We start from the raw sequence: 24,956 nt of genomic DNA on the forward strand, positions 1-24,956 counted from the left end.
ATATTATAATAGCCAAAAACTGAGAAATTGTGTATTGTATTGTACTGTATTGTATTGTATTGTATTGTATTTCTCTTTTTGTCACAACAGATTTCTCTGTGTGAAATTCGGGCTGCTCTCCCCCCAGGGAGAGCGCATCGCTACACTACAGCACCACCCTTTTTTTTCTTCTTCTTTTTTTTTTTTTTTTTTTTTTCTTTTTTTTTGTATTTTTTCCTGCGTGCAGTTTTTTTTATTTGTTTTTCCTATCGAAGTGGATTTTTCCACAGAATTTTGCCAGGAACAACCCTTTTGTTACCGTGGGTTCTTTTACGTGCGCTAAGTGCATACTGCACACGGGACCTCGGTTTATCGTCTGATCCGAATGACTAGCGTCCAGACCACCACTCAAGGTCTAGTGGGGGAGGAGAAAATATCGGCGGCTGAGCTGTGATTCGAACCAGCGCGCTCAGATTCTCTCGCTTCCCAGGCGGAGATATACCACTTTGGATCAAACGTATGAATTTTCAGCCTTCTGAATACAGTTCCCTTCTTCTGATGACGTAACAATATTGACGTAAGAGCTACGTCCTAACGCAGCCAAGGGATTTCAACAATTAGTGCGCACAGAGACTTGACCCTAGTGGTACTACTTGATCTTGGTGTGGGTGACATGAGGAAGGGTGTACAGGCCCCACTTTCGTCGGATTTTCGTCGGGACTCCTCGGTTATTTTTGGCGAGAACCGCGTGTGCATGAGGCTGGAATTTCGTAGTGGAAATGACTGTTTTTGACGAAAGGATTTTGAACATTTTCGGTGACTATTTTTGCAAGTTCACAAGGTATATTTTGGTTTTTGACTCACTTGTGTAAACAAAGTGAGTCTATGTTTTAACCCGGTGTTCGGTTGTCTGTGTGTGTGTGTGTATGTCTGTGTGTCCGTGGTAAACTTTAAAATTGGCATTTTCTCTGCAAATACTTTGTCAGTTGACACCAAATTAGGCATAAAAATAGGAAAAATTCAGTCCTTTCCAGTCATCTTGTTTAAAACAATATTGCACCTCTGGGATGGGCACAAAAAATTTAAAAAATGAAGCCTAATTATATGCAAACTGCATTTACTGTTATATTTATATTTTTTGTATTCTCTAAACTTGGCACTTTGATCTGATATTCTGACCCAACAACAAGAGCAGTCATTATTATCATTTTTTGTTCAAACAGGAACTTCTTTTGCTAAGCATGGAAGTTTTATGTATTTTGCAAACGTTTTGGTGCAGATAGTAAAAAAAGGGAAATTACTCTGTAATTAATGCTAGGGGACTTAATTCGTTTGAAACTGATCTTTCTCATCTTAAACATTACATTTTGAAATTATACTCAATACATAAAAAGCTTGGATTTTTTTTTTTTTTTTTTTTTTTTTTTTTTTTTCTCTAAGTGTATCACAAGTGAGTCTTGAAGGCCTTGCCTCTCTTGTTATAACTGCACCCATTATTTGCTTGAATCTTCCTGTCATATATCTGCCATTACGTATTCGAACTGATCCATTTATAAACTCTGCCGAAAATTTGTCCAAACAAAAAGCAGTGCGAACCCGCGTCGCCATACTGACCTACTTTTCGCACTGCGAGCGACGAAAAGTCCACCGTGAAAGCGGGCTGCACGCCCTCGATCCCAATTAACTCACTCAGTACGGCCAGTCCTCTCTTCTCCTCTACACAGACCCTTCGGATGTCCAGTGGGGGTGTCTGAATGACCCAACCTTTAGATTCCGTCGTCAGAATTGTGGTATTCTCTGTCAACATTCACCTCTTCAGTATAAGAGCCTTCCGCTTGCAATATTTTGATGATGGTAACTGGGGTGAAACGCTGTTAACGTCGTCTCTTTCGCCGTTCGTATGGAGAGAGTTAACCCGTTCACAGCGTAGAGCTAAAACAGCCCTGATGGCCGTTAAAGGCTATGGGACTTTTGACCTGTGACCTGTGCCCCTTGTAGGTCAGTGGAGGACATTGACCTTTTCCTGGGGGGCATCTACGAAGACCACGTGCCTGGCGGGGAGGTGGGGCCGGTGTTCGGCTATCTGATTGGTCAGCAGTTCAAGAACCTCCGGGAAGGTGACCGCCTCTTTTTCGACACCAAGGGCTCTGATGCTGGCTTCACCAGAGGTGTGTGTATGTGTGTGGAGGGGGGCGGGGGGGGCCAGGGGGGGCTGTGGTGTGTGTGTTGTGTGTGTTGTGTGTGTATTGAGTGGTGTGGTGGTGGTGGTGGTGTATGTGTTTTGTGTTGTGTTGGTGTGTGTGTGTGTGTGTGTGTGTGTTATTTTGTGTTGTGTGTGAGTGTGTGTGTGGTGTGTGTGTGTGTGTGTGTGTGGTGTGTGTGTGAGTATGTGTTGTGTTGTGTGTGTGTGTGTCTTGTGTTTGTTGTGTTGTGTATGTGGTGTGGTGTGCTCTGTGGGGGAGGGGGGGATGCTGTGCCGTGTGTGTGCGTTGTGTTGTGTGTGTGTGTGTGTTGGTGTGTGTGCGTTGTGTTGTGTGTGTGTGTGTGTGTTGTTGTTGCTGGTGGTGGTGGTGGTGGTGATGGTGATGTGTGTGTATGTATGTGTGTGTGTGAGAGAGAGAGAAACAGAGAGAGAGACAGAGACAGAGCTATCATTTTGGAAAGAAATAGGTTTTAACGTCAGCCTTGAACCAGCTTACGCTGTCGTGTGATGTGTCGTTCTGTCCATTTCTTCATCATTTTTCCCCCCCTCTGTCTCTCCGTCTACAGGATGCGACTTTAAATGTTCACTCCGTACCAACAAGTTGGATTTTATTTCTGTTACCGTAGTTCACCCCACCCACCTTCCCACCCATCCACTCACTCCCGCCATATTTTAAGCAGCCATACTCCGTTTTCGGGGGCAGGGGGTGCATGCTGGGTTAGTTCCATCACGGATCACTGGATCTTTAAGGTGGTTCAAGTGCTAGCAGGTTGTACATGATGTTGACCGGCCTTGGGGGGGAAAAATCTCCACCCTTAATTTACCGGCCGCCGCCCATGACAGGGATTCGAACCAAAAGACTCTGGGATTCATGAAAGTCCATTGTTTGAGCCACTGTGCTATCGATGATTATAAAATAATTATGCTCTGCTGGTGTGTGGCGTTTCACTGACATGTTTCAGCTCAAGTGAAACAGCATACGTGATAGTTTCAGTTTCTCAAGGAGGCCTGACTGTAGTGGAGGAGTGGAGTGATGATGGCCTAGAGGTAACGCGTCCGCCTAGGAAGCGAGAGAATCTGAGCGCGCTGGTTCGAATCACGGCTCAGCCGCCGATATTTTCTCCCCCTCCACTCAGTAGACCTTGAGTGGTGGTCTTGACGCTAGTCATTCGGATGAGACGATAAACCGAGGTCCCGTGTGCTAGCATGCATTTAGCGCACGTAAAAGAACCCACGGCAACAAAAGGGTTGTTCCTGGCAAAATTCTGTAGATGAATCCACTTCGATAGGGAAAAAAACAAATAAAACTGCACGCAGTAAAAAAAAAAAAAAAAAAAAGGTTGGCGCTGCAGGGCAGCGACGCGCTCTCCCCGGGGAGAGCAGCCTGAATTTCACACAGAGAAATCTGTTGTGATAAAATGAAATACAAATACAAATACTGCGTTCAGACAAATCCATGATGTTCTCTACGCGGCCACCATTCGATGCTGAAGACATCATCCACAGGACCTGCCTGTGAAGCACCAGTCCACGATGACATGCTGTGTTGATGACATGACATGACATGACGATGACGATGTTGAAGAGACCCCCATTCGCCATCAACTTCTTTCTTTCTGTAAGTTGTGCTTCCTCGTTGTCCTCATGTTGCAGCCCAGATCCGAAGCATCAAGAAAACCAAGTACTCTGGAATCATCTGTCGGAACACAGGCCTCAAGCGAGTGCCCAGGAACGCTTTCAAGATACCTCACCCCAAAAGGTCAGTGCTACCCTGTGCCAAAAGACCCATGCTTTTACTTGTTTTTATCACTAAAGGATTTTGGCAGAATAGTTGTTGTTATCTCGTTCGTCATTTATCAGATGGATTCCCCCGTCTCCTCGACGAAGGCGGCAGTACGTCGCAGGTCCTCCAGTCCTCCTTAGAGCTTCCGGGCCGCTGGGATTGGGTCGGGCCAGCGGGTTAGAGCGCTTGGTGGAGCGGGCAGGAATGCAGCAGATGTTCTGTTGTCTGGCTGCCTGTTCTACAGGGGCACTGCTCTGTGTCGCCGATACGGAGTTTCGTGTACAGGCAGAATACTTCAGGTGCTTATCTGCCAACAAAGTGTCAGTCCGTGAGGTTCCGGGTTCGACTCCCACACTCGCCACCGTCCTTTCTCCCCAAGTTTGAAAAATCAAACTGAGCATCTGAGTCACTCTGATGAGATGGTTGTGAGGACTTTCTTCAGCGTGTCTTTGTACTTCCGCTTCCGGGGTGCTTCCCCAGTTGCGCTGACCTCAAGACAGTTCAGTTACAGACTTTATGAATAATTTTGTAAGCCTGTGTCAGCTGAAGAGTGAAATGTTCAGTAAGTGGTTCGGTTGGTTCTCTTTTGCTCTCAAGTCAACTACATGGATTGTTGTTTTTTACTTCTGCCAAAATGCCAATACAGTTCATCGCATCACAGATGTGGAGTGATGGCCTAGAGGTAACGCGTCCGCCTAGGAGAATCTGAGTGCGCTGGTTCGAATCACGGCTAAGCAGCCGATATTTTCTCCCCCTCCACTAGACCTAGAGTGGTGGTCTGGACGCTAGTCATTCGGATGAGACGATAAACCGAGGTCCCGTGTGCTAGCATGCACTTAGCGCACGTAAAAGAACCTGCGGCAACAAAAGGGTTGTTCTTGGCAAAATTCTGTAGAAAAATCCACTTTGATAGGAAAAACAGTGTGGCGACGCGCTCTCCCTGGGGAGAGTAGCCCGAATTTCACACAGAGAAATCTGTTGTGATAATAAGAAATACAAATACTGTATGAGTATTGCTATATGTTTCAGTGCTATATAAATGCACATTATTATCATTATTGTCATGGCGTTCCTGTATGATTATTGCTATATGTTTCAGTGCTGTATAAATGCACATTATTATCATTATTGTTGTCAATCTATTCCTGTACGAGTATTGCTGTTTCAGTGCTATGTAAATGGGCATTATTATTGTTATTATCATTAATATTATTCATTGTCATTCCATTCCTGTACGAGTGTTGCTGTATGTTTCAGGAATCCTATGGTGGATTGTGCATCAATTCCTGACGTGAAGTTCTCTCTCTGGTAACAGCTGTTCTCACCGCCACTGGATCCACTGCATCTGTTCATGGATATCTTTGTTCAGTATACATTTCATTTACTATCATTATCTTAATTGTTTGTTTGAAGACCCTTCTCAGTAAAGATCAGTTTAGTCCCTGTTCAATTTTATTTTGTTCAATTGTTTGTTTAAAGAACCTTCTCAGTAAAGCTTAGTTTAGCCCTCGTTCAGTTTGTTTGAAGACCCTTCTGGGTTGGAGTGACTTTTTTTGTGATTCTGAAAAGTTTGGTTCAGGGGCTGGATAAAACAAAGGGCGTGTCTTAATACCAAAGCAAAGTAAAATAAATGGGGGAAAGATTAACATTTAGTTTCTTGTTGTTTGGTTGGTTTGGTTTGATGGGAGTTTTTTTTCGTTTTTTTGTTTTTTTTTTTTCTCTTGCCATAACGCAAATACAGTTCATCACAAAAGGAATACTTCCACTTTTGCATCTTTATTGCATTACATAGTGTTCAAAATAGCTAATCAACTGTAATGTGTATCACAGAAGACTGAAATAGGGAAAGAAGCTAACAATTTTTTTACTGTCACTGGGTGAGAACTGGTGGTAGTAATCAGCTCAAGGTACTGAAATAAACCGGGTTTCTTGGAGAAAGTGCTTGGTCTGATTCCTATTTTACTTGTTCTTGAATGTGTGTGTGTGTGTGTGTGTTCTTGAGTTACTTGACTGAGTGAGTGTGTCAGTGAGAGAATGAATCTATTTCTATTTCCAATATGGATGATAAACAGATTTTTTTTTTTTTTTTATCTAGATGTAAGATCAAGACAGAGAGAGGAATATATCAATATTTATAGACAGAGAACTTTTTTTCCAGAACAAGAGAAAGTGAGTTTCAGTATCAGTTTCTCAAGGTGGTGCCACTGTGTTCGAAGAAAGTTGTATTCACTGCGCCAAACCTGCTTGTCAGATCCCTGACCAGCAGCATAATCTGATGAGCTAGTGAAGCCTTGCATATGTGTTTGTGTACCTTTCAGAGCGGACTTATTCCGTAGCATTTTGCCAGAGGACACCACCATGTTCCCATGGGTTCTATTTCAGAGTGCCAAGTGAATGCTGCACATAGGATCTTGGTTTATATATTCTCTTCTAAGTGACAAGCTACTCCGTTTGATTTTCTTGTCTAGCTGTGGGGAAAGGGTGAGACCATGATGGGCGCAATAGCCCAGTGGTTGAAGTGTTGGACTTTCAATCTGAGGGTCATAGGTTCGAATCACATTAACGGTGCCTGGTGGATAAAGGGTGGAGATTTTTCCGATCTCCCAGGTCAACATAATTATGTGCAGACCTGCTAGTGCCTGAACCTCCTTCGTGTGTATATGTTAAAGATCCTGTAACCCATGTCAGTGTTAGGTGGTTTATGGAGACATGAAAATACCCAGCATGCATGAACCACGACAGAGTCATCGGCAAGTCGATGACGGTCGTGTAACAGAAAGACCATGATTCAAACCCAGACCCTCAAGGACACTGTACTGGCAGATTAAGTGTCTTTCTTAACATTCTGCACAGAGAGAGAGCAAATGAATACACAAGAGCACATGTTCAGTCCATTTTAAATGGTCTGAACATGTGATTTATAACCGTTTCATACTGTTCCCTTAAAAACAGTGTCACAGTGTGTATAATCTGTATACACAGGTGTGTATGCGAACAGGGTTTTGTTAGTGTAATGATTCTCAATGTTCTTCACCACCTTTGTCTCCGAGATCCATTAACCATATATGGTTTGCTGGTAAATCTAGGTGTACATGAAATTGAGAAAAAAATTAAGAAGTTCACTTGTAGTTGTACATCTTCTCTTCTCTTTTAAAATTGTTTTTTGGAAAAGACTGACTTCTGCATTTGCAATTTTAACAAGAGATTTCCATGGAAAAGTGAGGGGAAAAAGAAACAGAAATTTGGGAGGGGAGGGGACTGGGGGGGGAAACGAAAGAACGGTAAAGAGGAACAGAACACCCACTCTGAGACACCCTTCACCCGTCCAAAAGTCATAACCACCACCACACACACTGGGTTCCACTTTGAATTATTATTGTTATTCAATCATGTACAAACAGGTAAAAATGCAGAAAAAGTCATCTACCCTCACCCACACACACTGAACCAATAGCCGACCGACAAACAAGATACAAACAGGATGAAGAGGAGACAAGAGACGTGTGCTACAAACACAAGTTCACTGTCAACCTTCTCCACACACATGACAAAATGTTTGGGGTGGAAATCTGTACGTCAGTCGTGTCCGACGGAGACCATCAGAACAGCAGAGGGGGAGGAGGCAACTGGTGTCCTGACTATCTGGGCTAGAATTGGATTGTAGTGGAGAGAGTCTGTTTAAATCAAACCGAAACTCATCCCTTACTTAACAATCATGTGACACAGAAAACCCAAAATGTTAACAAATCCCACATCTCAAAGGGATGTGGAGATTAACCGATGTTGTGTGTCACAGTTTCTATTATATAATTACAAGACACAAAAAACCCAAAGGTAATAAAATTGCACACCTCAAAGAACTATCAATGTTTATTTATGTTCTGTCACTGTTTCCCCTACATAATCACAAGACACAGAATCCCAAAGATAAGAAATCACACTCCTCTAGAAATGCAGATGTATTTTGATGTTCCATCACCCTCCAAAATTCATGAACCCTTGCATCATTTGGTATCAATATCTTTCCACATGAAAACATTTCCACGGGAAAACAAAATCATTATCAATGCATCATTATATTCCTGAAGAAGACCCCAAAACTGACTCTCACTTATTTATCAACAGGAAGAAAATGCAAGAATACTTGGACAAAACATGACATACCCATGGATGAAAATAAACAAAAACCTGCAACAAGTCATTAAAACATTTGATGTCACTGATATTTGTTAAATACCCAACCACAGCATACGCAATTAAAATACTTCAGATTTTTTTTTTCTTTCTCTAAAGTGCACGCAAAATGGTATTTATGGACATGCTCTCTGATGGTACAGAACATACAATGAACATGCTTCCCAGTCAAATGCACGTACACGAAAATGAAAACAAAACTTTAATGTGTGATGATACAGTATGATACCAGTGGTTTTCTGCAATACAATGGCCATGTTCTGTAGGATAATCCAATGAAATATGCATGCATTCGTAACCCATTTCTCTGTTGTCCTAACAGAAACACTTCTTTGAAGTCTTACATCCAGACACATCTACAGAACAAGTGGTGGTGTTTATCTAAGCTAGCTCTCCACCACCCGACCCAATATAACCGTTATGATCCATCACTTTTATTTAATCAACTATGACAACTGATCAGGATGATTCAGTAACAACTACATCATTAGAGGCACAAAGTTGTTGGTTTATTCTGACAAAAAAGTAGTAGTAAGGGACATGGGATAGTGGGGTATCCCTGGCTCTCACACAATCAAATACACAAACACACATGAAAAAAAAACAAATAAAAAAAAACCCCAAAAACAACACAACACATGACTTTGAGGGTGCGCTGATCTCTCTGTGTCACAATCATGGCGCAGCAGAGGAGGTATTACAACATGGAGATCACACAATTTTCGCCCCTCTACTTTAATTCCAGACTTCTCTGCTATGTCCTCAGAAAATTTCCTGGCAACACACCTGAACTTAAGAACATCACTACCAACCAATCCATGTGTGAGATGGATGAAAGCTTCAAAACTGATCTTAAATCAAAATGCAGGAATGTCCTCTTTCTCACTGACAACTTTTTCCCTCCAGCTTATACTTTTCAACAACAGTAAAGTCAGTGGACCACAACTGATTGTACAACTGTCATTGCTTTTCTTTTGTAGATGTTCCAAATGACCATCTATCACTGGATGCTCAACACGGGGAGATAAGACTGAACAGAAATCTATGGTTGATTATATGAGACAGCCAACATTTTTGTTTGTTAGTTTGGTTTTTGAGCTTTTTGAGCCATTTCTTCCATGGACACTTTATCATTGTTATTCAGCTAAAATGGCATTCCATGGACGCTCCGCACATGACTTATACACTCCACCACTCACCCAAATTCTTGGTTAAAAGTTTCTCAAAAGTGACAAACATAGAGGGGGGGTGAGGGGTAGGGGAGGGAGGTGACTGATGAGAAGTGGTGGAGTGAACAGTTCACACACCAAAAAAAAAAAAAAAAAAAAAATGATCATAAAAAAACTTATTAAAAAAAACAACAACAAAAAGCACCCTAACACTGCCAGACTGCAATATGGAAGGAAGGGAAGTTAAGTGGACATTTTAATTTTTGGACAAAACAATTTCGCATCCCTTCACCACACAAGGTTCCCTAATAAAACAAATGACGGTGTCGACATTTTTCACATGCGGTTTCCTGGGTTTAAACATTTCACATGCTGTTTGTTGGTTCAAACACAAAGCCACTGGTTGTTGGTCTGTCTACCCCACAAAAAAAAAGGTCTGGTCTACCCCACAAAAAAAAAAAAAAAAATTGTTAATAATAATCACCAAACACCTTCCTCCATCAAAGAGTGTGGTGACGACAGTCTGCTGCATTTCTTTCACCTTCTAACCTCCCTCACATGCCACAAACAAGCCTCCATGCGCCAGTTCTGTCCCTCCTAACACTCTTTACACAGTATCTACCCCCCACCCATCACACACACAATGCCACCAAAAAAAGCACAAAAAAAAAAAAAAATCAATTCAGTACCTGAAGTGGATACTTAAAAAAACAACAACAACAAAAATGAAATCGATTCAGTACCTCCTTCCACCCAGCCCCATTAAAAAAACAAAAGAAAAACAACACTCATAAAAATCAAGAAAAAACAAACCAAAACAAAGACTGTTCCCCCCCCCCCTCCCCCCAACAATCACACACACACACAAGCACACACACACACACAGCCGTACACAGAAATCCCAACTTTAGCTTGTCGGCGCCTCAAGAGAGATGCACACCACATGCACACACACACACACACACTACAGTGCTAAATACCATCACACAACAACACCCTGCATACACACTCCTACTATTAAAGGCATGGGGTCTTTTGTCTGTGTGGTCAAGGAAGAGTTGAAAAAAAATTTTTTTTTAAATAAATGAATAAATAAATTAAAAAAACCGCTTCCAATCAGATAGCAAACATAAAAGACGTATCTATGACTAAATAAATAAAATAAAATTTTTAATTGAAAAAAAAACAAAGACTGGGGTTCGAAAAGTCACCCCCTAAAAAAGGGCGCCAATGAGGGAGTAATCAAAAAAAGAAAAAAAAAGAGAAAATAAATACCCCCCCAAAATATATTTTAAAAAATTGAACCCCCCCCCAAAAAAGCCAGGGACAGAATTAGCGCAGGGAACAACTTCCTCAGGCACGTGAACGAACAAAACCTATGCACACACACACACACATGCGCAAAAAAAAAAAGAAGAAGAAAAAAAAAAACCTCATCAGTGGGCAAAACACTCATGTCCTCATGTCTTCACACTGGTTGCTTCTTCTTTACTTTTGCTCCTCCCCCCTCTTCACCAACACCACGTCTCTCAGTCGCTGCCCTCTCCACCCTCGGCCGCCTCTCCTAGCGACTTGCCAGCCTTCTTCTTCTTCTTCTTCGCTGCCTTTCGGGACGCAGATGCTGCCAACAGGGCCTGCACAGGGATAGGAATGTGCCACTGTTTAAAAAAAAAAAAAAAAAAAAAAAAAAAAAATCCATGCTGCCTGGTTCCAAGACAGAGCTAACAAATTTCCATACTTTTTTCCAATCAAAACCTTGGGTTGCATTTTCCATGACCAAAAAACAAAGCCTACACAGTCTACACACATGCATTCCATACTTTTTCAAAACCCCCGAGACGCATATTTCCATGACCTATAAACAAAGCCTATAAACAAAGCCTACAAAGAGTCTACACACATATAAGTATCCGTTCAGTTCAGTTACTCAAAGAGGCATCACTGCCTTCGGACAAGTCCATATACACACGCTACACTACATCTGCTGAGCAGATGCCTGCCAAGTCTTCTTGAATCCGTTCTTGATCATTTTCTGGAAAATCTGCAGCCAGGCTGACAAAACCCACTGACAGACTTTCATGCAATCATGTCCAGCCAAGTGTTCCAGTTTTTATTACAGAACAGAGAAACTTTGTAGTTCCATCAGGCAAGACAGCTGGAATGGAGTTCAAACTTCAGACAGCTTCTTTGGCACGCCCTACGATGTGCACTCGCAGGCACAGGAGCAAAAAAAACTACTACATGGAAAAAAAAAAAATGTTTAAAATTTTTTTCAGAGATCACCAACATGCCAATACGGAAGTCTGTACACCACAAAAGCACTCCCACCTGTGGCGACAATCTACAAGTCAGGTGTGTGACAAGACAGCCAAAAACTGTGGACACGCTCACTCACCTTGACCTCCTCGTCCTCGATCTTCAGGTCAGTCTGGTACAGCTCCGGCTCGAAGGGAAGGCCGGTAATCTTGAGCGGTCCGTTGGGCATCAAGATGACCGTCGCCTTGAACTGGGCAACAAACTCACCTGCAAACAACAGTACGACAGTCAGTCATGTCTGACGATGACCATCAGAAAAGCAGAGGAGGCAACTGCTGTCCCAACTATCTGGGCTAGAATTTGATTTTAGCAGAAAGTGTCTTGCCCAAGTTACATCCCTATTCTCTCAGCCATGAAGGTTTTAGAACAGTCAACTTTGGGATCGTTCCCTGAGGCCAACTAGCCCCCAAAGCTGCAGCACTAAGAGCCAGTGCAACTTTGCCTCCTAGTTTGAGTCATAGTCCTTCACAAAAGACAAAGCTGTAAATAATCTCCCATTGCAATAAAAAAAAAAAATAAAAAAACATTGATAATACAGCTCTCACTTTGCTGTTGGCCCAACTGTAAATTTATGTCAATCTGTGATATAAGCTAAGAGCTGGGCCTTACAACAGTAACAAAAGATGACAATACTCTATTGCAAGATCTCTACATCAGACCGTGATCACATCACAAATAAACAAGTCCACCAAACCATCAAGCAGCAGCACATTTGACCTGATAAAGATCTGCTGACAGCAAAAGCAAGCAACGCTGGTATAATCACGGAACAAAATCCAATTGTTGAGCTATTTGTATTTGTATTGTATTTGTATTTCTTGTCGCTACACTACAGCACCACCCCCTTTTTCTTTTAGTATTTTTTCCCGTGTGCAGGAATTTTGCCAGGGACAACCCTTTTGTTGCCGTGGGTTCTTTTACGTGCACTAAGTGCATGCTACACACAGGACCTTGGTTTATCGTCTCATCCGAATGACTAGCGTCCAGACCACCACTCAAGGTCTAGTGGAGGGGGAGAAAATATCGGCGGCTGAGCCGTGATTCAAACCAGCGCGCTCAGATTCTCTCGCTTCCTAGGCGGACGCGTTACCTCTAGGCCATCACGCCACTATCGGCTGCCAGAACAATCCTCCATGGAACTGCTGAAGGAGGGAGGGAGGGAGAGATGGAGGGGAAGGTGAAAAAAACAAAAACGGACTGACAACATTGCAGAATGGGATGGGAACACCATTTGAAGAGACCAAGGCTCTTTGATACACAAACCAACAGACCTGGAAGAATCTGGTCAACACTTCATTGACTGCGCACAGAGTTCAGGGAGAAGAGGAGGAAGAAGAATACTAAGAAAAACATGAAGCATAACAAGTCCCAGGGACCCCACAAGATTTATATCATCATAATTGCAACCGAGTTCTGTTCCTATGAAGACATTCACTGTGGCTGGGTAAATGAGGAGAATAAGAATGTAAATCTCAGCATGGTGTGGAGGCATGTGTGATGGTAAGGGGATAGTAATGTGGAGTTGATTTAACCCTCTGCCCCCTGACATAAAAATCCTAAGCAACTTCAAAATCATGTGTGAAGGGAAGTAACTCCTCACTGAACTCACAAATACCAACCACCCCCCCCCCCCCCCAAAAAAAAAATCACATAAAATAAGGCTTTATTTCTTGTGTTGCAAATGACAGCTCACAATGCGCAGAATACGTTTTGGTGCATTACGAAACTGCTAAAAGCAAGAGCAAAGGTAAATGAAACACTTCATAAAGCAGGCCATACTGGGGCAGTTCAGGGAGTGAATTGGTCACTTCCGGCGGGCCATATCGTGTGATTCAGGGGGCAGAGGGTTAACAACAACAAAATTTCAATTAAAAAAAAAAAAAAAAAAAAAAAAGAAGAGAAACCCCACTCTATCGCTGTTTGTAGTAGCAAAAAAAGACAGCCAATTTCCGTGACTTACCTTCACGCTCATAAAGAACACCAAAGGGCTGCATGAGGTCATGTTTGACACACTCCAGCACCCCCATCTTCGCCTTCTTCTCGTCGTCAAACAACCTGCAACACCATCCCCACACCTATCACGTGTATTTCAGATCACTGTATCCACAGCTTTATTTTCTGAATCATTCGACAACTCCCGGCATCCACAAAGACAGTATGAGCACCAGGCTGTGATGTGTAGTTTTTAACGTGGTCCAGAGCCACCACTCCTGAAGATGTTCTGAACAGGACTGATTTCAGGTGTTACCATCACCTCACAATCACAGCTATATATATATTTCAAAGCTTGGACAAAATGTATCAGTTTGTAGGGGTGGAAAAAAAACAAAGAGGATAAAAGGGACAGGTACATTAAACTTCATCATTGAAAAAAAAAAAAAAAAAAAAGCATAACAGGTCATACAAGAAGACATTCCTATGAACTTATTGCACTCAGTTTTCTATAAGACTTTCATCCCAAACAACAACAAAACACCACCTAAAATTTGATTTCCTCTTTCTGGGGTCTGAATTATCAGGACCCCCTCCCCTCACCCCCCCAAAAAAACCTTTGCAAAAGCAGCAGACATGTCAGGGGTTACAAATGGAAAACCACTCACCTCAATGTAAAAGGCATCAAGCCAAACTTCTTGTCTGTTTCACTCAGGAACTCTGGAAAAAAAATAAATTTCTTTTTAAATTACAGCTGAATAAACTGGTAAAGCTCAGCATTGTTGGTTTCAATAAAGAAAAAATTTTTAAACAGTACTGTGGGAATTCAGCCTCTTTCCCATCAAAACTGATTTCTGTACAAAGCAGCTAAGCTGCTCTTCATGGGGAAACAGCATACCCAACATCATCTGATGCTCACAATCCCCCCCCCCCACCCCCCACCCTTTTTTAATCCCCACATCTGGACACTTCTGTATAACTACCCTGCTACCATGAAATCTTTTACATGCGCACACACGACCCTGAGTTTATCATCTCACCCAAAAGACTAGAACCCAGACCACAAGTTGGAGAGAAATGACAGCCTCAAAAGAAGACAGCTGACTCGAGTCATTCAAACTGTTACACTGAGCATAGTTTGAAAATGTCACAGTACAAAATACAATGAATTCCAACACAGAGCACCAAGACTGTGGTGTGTGTTTCATCACAGAATCAAAGATCCCCCTCACTTCCAACTTCTCTCTCCCAATTAGAGTATATCAATACAGTATTTTGTTTGAAAATAACAGAATACAAATAACAAATTCAACATTACACAAGAGATTGTAATGTGTTTTGTCAGTCAACATTCCCCCCAACTTCCATGCTCTCTCCCAAGCACCTATCCCCCTCTGTGTACATTTCAGCAATGAAATAAATTTTAAAAACTTGTGTCTGGAGAGAAACTGAAGACAAGGAAGAGGTGGGTTTTAAGACCAGACTTGAAAGAGCTGAGTGCGGAGACCTGACGAAGCGGAAGAGGAAGTTCATTCCAAATACAAGGTCCAGAGACAGAGAAAGAACAGCGTCCAACAGTGGAGTGTTTGAATCTGGGTATGCATAAACTGAGTGGATCTGAAGCCAACCACAGAGAGCGAGATTGAGTGTAGAGATGAAGGCAGCCAAAAAGATAGGAAAAGGCAGATTTGTGTATACATTTATAACACAGTGCTGATCTTATAATTTATTCTGTGTGAGACAGGGAGCCAATGGAGATTTTGCAAAATTGGAGCGATGTGCTCATCTCTTTTTTCATGCCCTGAAGGGACTGAATGGCTTTGAACAGTTTTCATGTCTGGAGTGATGGATGATACAGTCAATAACCTACTGTATATACAGCAACTATGAAATAAACATTAGACTCACGTCTGGAGGCCTTCATTTTCAGCTGGTAAATGATGTCCTTCTTCTTATACACCGTCGTCCTTGTGTCCAGCTCACGACCCTGTAGAATAATCATCCAGATCAACAAATGACCAAAGTGACAGGAATAAGAAACCAATCCACATCATCCTTTTTCTTCTAAAGCTTTTTTTTTCTTACAGTGATCAACATCAGCTCAATACGGTTCAGGCTGTGAGGTCACTGGGTTAACCAAGTGCAAGCAATAGTTTCAAAATCAAGAATTTCAAATGATATTCATCTTCCAGAAACAACTGTGAATATCAAGAACACTGTTAACTGCAGCGTTGCATATACATAAAATGTCAAGCTTTGCAGCATAATATCATCTTTTACATATCCCCCTGGAGCAGATGTTTCTGGTTTATAGGTAAACAAAATAAAATTTTATTTCAAATCTTGCTAAACATGTTGCAAATGCAAGGCTCATTTGGTAAGGGAAAAAAAAATTCTGAAAGAAGTGCTGATCAATCACAAGATGATCCAGGCTCACATGCTATAAATATGATGTGATGAAACTAACAAATATACCTTTAATGTGGGAAATGAAAGTTTTAGTGAGAATAAAAATTCAGTTCAATTCAATTCAAAATCTTTCAGCACACTCAAAATGCCCTACGGCAAATATCGAAAAGAAAAACTGAGTAACTGACACACCCTTCCCTGATCACCACACACTCATCAGTTGTCATGTAAAAAGAGAAACATTCAAGTAAAATAACCTGTGTGTGTGTGTGTGTGTGTGTGTGTGTGCAAGCATGCATGTGTGTGTGCGTACTTGTGCATGCACCCTAATGTCTGTGTGTGTGTGCCTGCTTATGGGCACGCATGTGTTCATTTCAATCAACATAAAAAAAAAAGGAAAAAACTGTACCTTGGCCTCTCCTGTGCTGACCAGGATGTCAATGGCGTAAACTTCATGGACCTCAAACTCACACTTTTCATGCTCTTTCCTGGCAACCAGAAAATGCACAGTCTTAGTAAGTTGTTTCTTTCATTTCATTCATGTCTCAACAATTCAAAGTTTTGACATCTGACATTGCTGCTCTGTGTCCAGCCAACCACACAGGGACATATCATATCAGAACTGCCAAAATGAATATAATTTACAACCACACTAACACAAAACTCCGTCGCAAAAAAAAAAAAAAAGAATAAAAATAAAACAGACATCAACCTGTAAACACAGCATATTAACTATTAATATCATTTGAAAAGAACTGAAAATGATGTGTAAAGGTCAATCAAAAACAATATTCAAAAGATCAGTCCACCCACAAATCACATATTAAATCAAAATCAAGTTTAAAACACTGATTTTCTTTAGGATACACAGGGAACATTCCAGAACAAGCTCTTCACTGACAAGCTTGCCTTGGTCACTTCCTTCTCTCTCTCTCTCTTCTTTTTTAATAACAAACATGCACCATTTCAGTTAACAAGCAATTTACACAGAAATCAATGTCTCTTGGTTAACCCACTACTAAGCAAAATATGGCCTACCACTAGTAAAACACAAGGAACTATAAAAAAAAAAAAATATATATATATATATATATATATATGTATACATACACACCTTCATCTATTATGTATCGATCTATACACACATATATATACACATACATAAAAAGAAAAAGAACAAAAGTAAAACAAAGAAAAAAAATGTACAATGTATGAAGTCTGACAAGCAAGTTGGGCCTATGTGCTGGTCTGCCATCTGCGTTTTTTTTTTCCTTCTTTTTTTCCGAACAGCAAGATATAATGTAGCTTACATAGAACAGTCAACACTCTCTGACACTTCCTTGATACTAAAATTTCTCATTTGAACGCATACACAACAAGCAGTGATTTTTTTTTTTTTTCCCCTCTAAATTTATTTCCCAGTTCATTACTGTGCAAAATGTTGAACAGTTATAAAATAAAATTGAAGGAAATTTTCTTCCTAAAATAACGTTTATCTAACATACTTAACCGTGACCCACTAGTGCAGACTCCGGCAGGGGTCTGACATTCCTGTCCTGTGCAAACAACTGTCCGCCTATGCGGAGAAAACTAAAGTAGCTACGGCCGATAAGTTCCCGGAAGTAGGTAACCTCCCCTTTGCCACCCTGACTAGCGCCCTCTTTTGACGGTAACACAAAAGAGTCTGTATTACCTTTGTGCTTCTGAAGGGTTCTGAATGAAGGCTTTCTCTCCATCTATCACGTTCTTCATCAGCTGGTGTGAGAGCATTCCTGCAACACAGCAACCACTGTCACATGCCGTCCGTTATTTACTTACCACCCTGGATCTGACATAGACTGCAATCGAGAGAGAGAGAGAGAGAGCGAGCGAGTCTGTGTGCGTGTGTTTGTGTTTGTGTGTGTGTGTGTGCGCACGCCCATGTGTACGCACACTAAAATTAAAAAACAACAGAAATGCATATCAAAAACATGACCAAAACACACACATGCTTAAGTTATTGAGCACATATAATGGATTTTTAATATACCTGTTCAAACATCACTACATGGATTCCCCAACTGAATTTTCCTATCACAAAATCATGTAAAATCATAGTAGGATTGTAGGTCAATTTTTCTGAGTAGATTTCTTTTAATAGTTTACTTGCTTTAATTTAAAAAAATAATCTTTAAGTATTACCCTCCATGACCACAACACCCCTTGACAAATTGCTGTCACAAACACAAAATAGGTTTGGCACTGAAAGGATAAAAACAAAAAACAAGTATCTCAAAACTCACCCTTCCGTTCTGCCCACCATCTTATCAACTAATGCATTTCCTGAACCTTTGCTCTGTCTGTGTGTGTGTGTGTGTGTGCCGCACACACGCACGCCTGTATATTTCTGTGCACAGGCTTGTTTGTGTAAGGCATGCTGTACTTGAATGAATGTATACTGTTGTTTGTATATATAGCTTTTATCCTAAATGCCACAAGCTCCCTGTATGAGAGGTGTAAAGTGTCTGCATTATCACCATTACTTGGTGGGGGCTGGGAGGCAGAAGCTAGGGTAAGTGTGACCAATAAAGCAAAGATTATATTCATTCACAATGAAAGGAGGACCGCTCACCTTCAATGGGTTTACAGTTGTACGACTCCGTCACCTTCTGGATACCGTCTGTTACCTGGTAGTTCTGTCAACAGAGAACAACAGTCATCATTCACACACTGTCTGTGACCTGGTAGTTCTGTCAACAGAGGACCACAGTCATCATTCACACACTGTCTGTGACGTGGTAGTTCTGTCAACAGAGAACAACAGTCATCATTCACACACTGTCTGTGACCTGGTAGTTCTGTCAACAGAGGACCACAGTCATCGTTCACACACTGTCTGTGACGTGGTAGTTCTGTCAACAGAGAACAACAGTCATCATTCACACACTGTCTGTGACCTGGTAGTTCTGTCAACAGAGGACCACAGTCATCATTCACACAATGTCCGTTTACCTTGTAGTTCTGCAAACAGCCGACCATAGTCACCGTCCACAAAATTTAATCAACACCTTGTATTTCATCAGTGCAGCAGCACTGCAGTTTCTGTGGATCAGCTCTGCAATGGCTCACTCACTGAACTGTTGAAAACCTGCTCTTCACAAAAACGCACGCATCAAAAAACACGCTCAGTCCCCTTAAAACCACCAGCGAACAATGTAGAGGCTAGAGCCAACCAAGTGTGAGGCACCAAGTGAAAACAACCCACAGAGAAAGCAAAACTGAAGGTCCCCCACTGCAGTATGGAAACAGACATGCTCAGTCCAAGGGAAGCAACCTAGTCTTTTGGCTAAATCAAACAGAGAGAACAAAAAGTTATAAGCAAACAAACGTGGTGACACAACTCTCATCATTCCCACTGATGAGCACACAAAAATGGGTGACAGAATTCTCATTCACAACGAACAATGTTAAAAGAGGGTACTACTGTCTGCACGGAGAGAGCGAAAACACTCAATGTTACCAGACTACAAAACAGAGACAGAGAATACTGGTTCCCGTCATAATTTCAAATCTATGAAACCACTATGCAATAACAAGTCAGTCAGAAACATAGCACACAAAACACAGCAACTCCACACAGGCGTTAGTTTTGTAGACAATGGATGATTTGATGTCTGTCATGGTACATTAGAAATACACACACACACACACAAACATATATGTTACATGTGAAATTGTCATTTTAAATTAATGTCAGTCTGCATATGTCAAAAAAAAAAAAAAAAAATATATATATATATATAAACTTTAATCATTTTAAGTCAGTGCAAGTGTTTGTATTATGTGCACATGCAAGTGTGTGTGTTAATTTCTTTCGAGTGTGTATGTGTGCGCACACATATCCGGATATTCACTGATTTGTTTGGTTATCTACAATGTCAGACTCGTGTATCGTTGCCACTAACCTCATTGCCAGGTTTGACCAATCGCAGGGCAGCCTCAGCAGCCATGTGTGCCGCCATCATCACGTCCGCCTTCCGCCCTGTCACCTTCTTTTCCTGTGTAGAGGGACACATCAGAGTGTTTCAATCTTCATTATACAAATCTATACACGGGAACATGTATACCTGTCCATCTATGATTTACACACAGGAACATGTACACCTATGTCTACTGATCAATCTATTCTCTACATCAATCTATTCTCTACGTGAATATCTATTTATCTACATATACACTGATCACAAAACCAATGAATCTCTCTCTCCATACTGATCATATCTCGAATGAACAAGTGCATCAAACACCTATGTTGATCTATCTATACACTGATCATATAACCAATGACATCAAACCCCACATACAGGCTCAACTGCTCTTGGAGTTAAATACATCACTCGGTAGGAGTACAGATCGTATCACCCTTGCCTCAATAAAGAGGCACCAATGATGAATCAGCTAGGTGCTGGACTTCTGATCCAGAGTTCGCCTGTGATTACGGTTCAAGGCCTCTTTATTCAGCAATGTGTTGTGTACCAGGGAAAGACACATTGCTCTTATTTTCCCTGCCTCACCCAGGCATGAATGGGGTACCTGACTTAGGATGGGGAAGGTTAAAATGGCGAAAGTAGAGGACTGGGCCCCATCTTCCTTTGCTGAACCCTAGACACAGTGAATATGAATTTGTTGCCCTGATGGCTGTAAAAGCTAATGAGACCATTAACCATTTTTTCTTTTCTTTTCTTTAAAACTCTGTGGTACACTGTGTCCTCACCTTTGAAGCACCGATGATCAGAGTGTGAGCAGCAACAGCGATGAACCCATCAACATGTGCCCCCAGGTCACTGAAAATACACAGACAACAATGACCACGATAAAAAAAAACAACATCTTACGTACAAGCACTTACACACAAAATGTCTGAAGCAAGCACCTGCACAAAGTATTATTATAAAGTCCTACAAAATAATGGTCAAAAGCACCCACCTACGCTTCAAAGTCTTTAGGATAAACAGCGCCTGGTATGTTCAATTCAAGCACCCACACAACACTTAGTATTAACCACATGGTATCACAAAATACATGTCCAAAGTGTAAGCACTCATATTACACATACATTAACCACCTGGTGTATTGTAAATCAACATGCAATGTAAATTATGTCAAAAAATTAAAAATACTGTTTCAGCTGGTCACCAAAAGTGAAATTTCACCCAATGAACTCGAATGAAAGAAAATGGCTTGCAATCTGACCAGTCAAAAGCCTGCAATGGAATAACTGCAATTACAAGATAGCTATAAAGTTGAATCGCACAGTAACTTTACCTGTGATGCAATGAGACGTTTGGGTAGGAACTTCTTAGAAAGACACGCTAAACCTTTCTTTTTCTCATCAAACAGTAAATCCAACTCTCATTCAAAATTTCCTTGAGGAAATAAAAATGACCGTTGTGTGGTTATTTCATCAAACTACAATCATAAAAACAAATGCATATATAAGTGGCGCGTCTTCTATACAACCATTAGCACTGTAAAAACTGACTGTGTTATGTTTATTCCCATCACCCTTTTAACAATTAAGTTACGTCATTGACTTTCCATTTAGTTTTAACCTTTTATTTTTCTTTGTTTCTTTGTGAATTTCTTTAAGCCCTGAAATGGCCCCTTTGCAGTGGCTGGACTATAAGCCACATGATTTGCTAGTTAATCAACATACTGTGATGATGAAAATCACTTACATTTTGACCATGTCCTCGTCTTGCAGAGTGACATCCGGGTCACTTTTGAGGGGAGAGAAGTGACAGATACAGTTGTTGACGGAGACGCAGGTCGGGAAGGCGATCCCTGGAGACACAAACACACACGCATTACAGTTAAAGGTTTCATAGCCATTTGTGACCATCAAGACAGTCATCCACAGTGTCTAGGGCTTGGCACAGAAAGACACAGCCCAATCCCCTCCTGTTTTATATAGTTTGTATAAAGGCACATATTTACTTACGATACAATTGAATACTAACTCTGCTGTACAGAACCCGTGACAAATTCCTGCAGTTCTAATTTCACACATTACCAGCTTGCAAACATCCATGAAAAAAGTTAAAAAATTCCACAGCCTTTAACAACCACAGTAGCAAAGAATTCACATCCACAGTGTCTAGGGCTTTACACAGGAAGGTGGGAGCCTAATCCTCTCAGTCCACCATATAACCTCCACCACGCTTTGTCAGGTAATGAGGTACCCATCCATAACCTGAATGGAGTAAGGAATATCAAAGCGCTTTTCCCAAGGACAAAACAACTTGCTGAAATTGGGCCTCAAACTGTTCACTGGTGAACACTGGATCCTAAGTTTAACCACTAACTGATTATGCCACAGTGCCCCTAAAAATACATGTACCAAAAACAACAAGTGATGGCTATCTTTCTTGTCTACAACAGCCAAATCCATGCTCAGATTGTCAATGAAAACAATAAGGTACAATTCTGATGCAAACTGTTCATTCAGTTTTACATACGAAATCAGCAACTTACTGTAACACTTGAAAAGTTACCCAAAATTTTCTTCAAAAATCTATCTGAAGCATCTTCAATGATGAAAGCACTTCAATGATGAGAAAAGGTGCTCTCTGGTTCAGTGCACAGTAGTAATCTTAGTAGTATGCATCCTTCAGTCTCAGAAGACTGTGGATTTGTGCTCTGGGTGAGGATTCTGGCCAATTAGAAAGATTCACATACAAAATAACATGTCTTCAAACTGTTCAAGGACAAATGAATGTCGTATTGACAAAGAAAAAAAAACTTTTTTTTTTTTTTTTTTAATACCTTTCTTCATCTCCTTGTCCTTCTTGAAGACTTTGCTCGTCTCTTCCATCAGACGACTGTCTCCGAACTCGCAAAGCTCCAGTACTGATGCGCCGGCGACACATTTGGCAATGAGCTCTTTCAAGATCCCTGAAAAAAAGGAAGACAGACAATGAGGTTCCTGCTCACACATCACTTTATCATGTTTCAACAACACACACACTGACACACACACACACACACACAAAGCAACAATACAACGAAAGAACTTTCTGAAGGTCAAACCCTGTCCATTCTGCAATGTTGTCAGTCCGTCATTTATTTTGTCTTCCCCTCCGTTCTCCCTCCCTCAACATTAGTTTAATATCATAACTTTAACTGCTGAACTTCGGTGAAATGAGAACAGTCTGGCATTGTTCTGAATTGCTGAATCTACTTTTTGCAAACTAATTAGTCTGGTGTTGATCACTAGATAATACAAAAGTAATGCTCAAAAGGAAGAAGCCCAAAGAATGTTGAATGACAACCTGACCTATAAAGTCAAGAAGGGACTATTTAGAATTTTAAAGTTTGCCTTGTCCCTATCGCATTACTAATAGTACTACTACTAATTTATCATCATCTTTCCACGACCTCCAGAAATCTGACACAGATTAGGTGATCCTGAATGCACATACGTGCATACACACTGAGGGGTGAACTAAGACTCTGGCAAGTATGCACATATGTTGGCCTGGGAGATCGGGTGAGGTCACTGGTATCTGGATTTTTCAAGACGCCGACACCCGGATCAATCCTTTGCCAAAAACTTCAGATCGAATATTAGACTCTCAATCTACTCTGCCCCACAGCTTTCCGTTCAGTTGTTAAAGCTGCGGTTCTTATTTTCTACTCCAGCATTGCATCGTGCTTAGTCAATGATTGGAATTTGCTTGGTAACCTGACTCAACAGCTGTTTATTTTCTGGTATAACTGAAAAATGAACCTAGACTGATCACAAAACAAACCATTACAAAAAAAATCGCTTCTATTTATTTCTGCTGCGGTGCAAAGCCTAAAATCGCTCTTATTGACCAAGAGTATCGAGGTCTCAAGATCTTGAATAACCATTGCCACATCCAACATCGGCACATGGCTATGACAGCCGCCATGCTGATTTTTGGCGAGCACATGGGAAGTTTCAGACAATCAAGTTTACGATGAAACTGCCTTGCGGTGAACACCCAAATGTTAAAACTTACGTCTGGTATATCATACATACCATTGACCATGTCACCAGCCATCTTGTACTTGGTAACAACAATATCTTGAGCCGGAGTAGGCTCTTGTTCTTCGGAGTCAGCCATCTTTTCGCAGCAACGTTGCCCACAATGCAACCTGAGGGCGGGAAACACACGGGTTACCTTCTCTTGTTGCTCTTGCACAAAGAGCATGAAATTTGGACTGGCTCTTTTTATTTATATTTATTTTTTTATTATTATTATTATTTTTGTTTGTTTGTAATACTTATTATTTTTATATTTGAATAACAAATCAAGATTAATACCATAGCATTGGCAATAAAACTCACGCTATTAGAGGTGGGATTCCGACGAATAAGATATGTAAATCTATTTCTAGTATATTCCGTTGTGTCTCGGGGCTGAGTGACTCAATGCAGTGAATCACACAACTTTTTGCTTCTTTTATCTTTTATATTTATGTCTGTGGCATACACAGTTTTTCAGACTTGATAATGTCACAATGATCTAAAGCGCCATGGAGTAAAATATAATGAAACAAATGAAAGTTTTGAACAACTCAGTGGAAGCACTGACACGCGCTCGCGCACTGGCACGCTCACACACACACGTACGCGTACGCATCAGTGAAATAAACTCTGACAAATATGAACCGCCGGTATCAATCCTACTGCCAGACTCACGCGCGCACCGACTAAGACACTCAGTGACCCATACATGCTCACAACAGTCAGCGCTTTGACTGAGCTCGCGCAAGAAAGAGGGAGAGGGACGGGGTTAAAGGCAAATGCGAAATCAAGAGATCAATACAGGAAGATTAATAAGCTTGGTGTGATGTGCAGATAATGCACCTACATTTGTCGGATACTGTATATGAATTACAGTAGACTTTATTGGAAGGGAATGAATTATGACATATTACCATCAGTCACTCCCAGTTTGATTAT

At 41.2% G+C, this 24,956-nt stretch overlaps 2 protein-coding genes across 2 annotated transcripts in view; one reads left to right on the plus strand and one right to left on the minus strand.

The window, feature by feature from the left end:
• Positions 1–5,880, plus strand: part of LOC143276424 (salivary peroxidase/catechol oxidase-like) — a 56,101-nt gene extending 50,221 nt beyond the window's left edge. The window contains exons 14-16 of the mRNA XM_076580914.1: positions 1,978–2,147; positions 3,836–3,941; positions 5,223–5,880. Of these exons, the coding sequence (XP_076437029.1) occupies positions 1,978–2,147; positions 3,836–3,941; positions 5,223–5,277 (331 nt within the window). The 3' untranslated portion in view covers positions 5,278–5,880. The remainder of the gene's footprint in view (positions 1–1,977; positions 2,148–3,835; positions 3,942–5,222) is intronic.
• Positions 5,881–7,318: 1,438 nt separating this feature from the next.
• LOC143276580 (proliferation-associated protein 2G4-like) lies at positions 7,319–24,773 on the minus strand. The gene is made up of 14 exons (XM_076581178.1): positions 24,693–24,773; positions 24,030–24,145; positions 22,790–22,918; positions 21,703–21,808; positions 20,739–20,808; positions 19,930–20,022; positions 18,597–18,660; positions 17,679–17,757; positions 16,395–16,473; positions 15,485–15,563; positions 14,245–14,296; positions 13,605–13,699; positions 11,724–11,851; positions 7,319–10,962 (listed from the first exon to the last, which is right to left on the minus strand). The coding sequence occupies exons 2-14, from the start codon at positions 24,112–24,114 to the stop codon at positions 10,858–10,860; spliced, it is 1,164 nt and encodes a 387-aa protein (XP_076437293.1). The 5' UTR covers positions 24,115–24,145; positions 24,693–24,773; the 3' UTR covers positions 7,319–10,857.
• Between the last annotated feature and the right edge of the window lie 183 nt (positions 24,774–24,956).

The sequence above is a fragment of the Babylonia areolata genome, chromosome 32 (genome assembly GCF_041734735.1).
Source record: "Babylonia areolata isolate BAREFJ2019XMU chromosome 32, ASM4173473v1, whole genome shotgun sequence".
NCBI lineage: Eukaryota > Metazoa > Mollusca > Gastropoda > Neogastropoda > Buccinidae > Babylonia > Babylonia areolata.

Coding starts and splice junctions, on each gene's coding strand:
- LOC143276580 (XM_076581178.1), bottom strand. CDS start 24,114: ATGGCTGACTCCGAAGAACAAGAGCCTACTCCGGCTCAAGATATTGTT. Junction 11,852..13,604: donor TGTTCTTTATGAGCGTGAAG/GTAAGTCACGGA, acceptor TGTTGTTTGCAG/GTGAGTTTGTTGCCCAGTTC. Junction 10,963..11,723: donor TCGAGGACGAGGAGGTCAAG/GTGAGTGAGCGT, acceptor ATCCCTGTGCAG/GCCCTGTTGGCAGCATCTGC.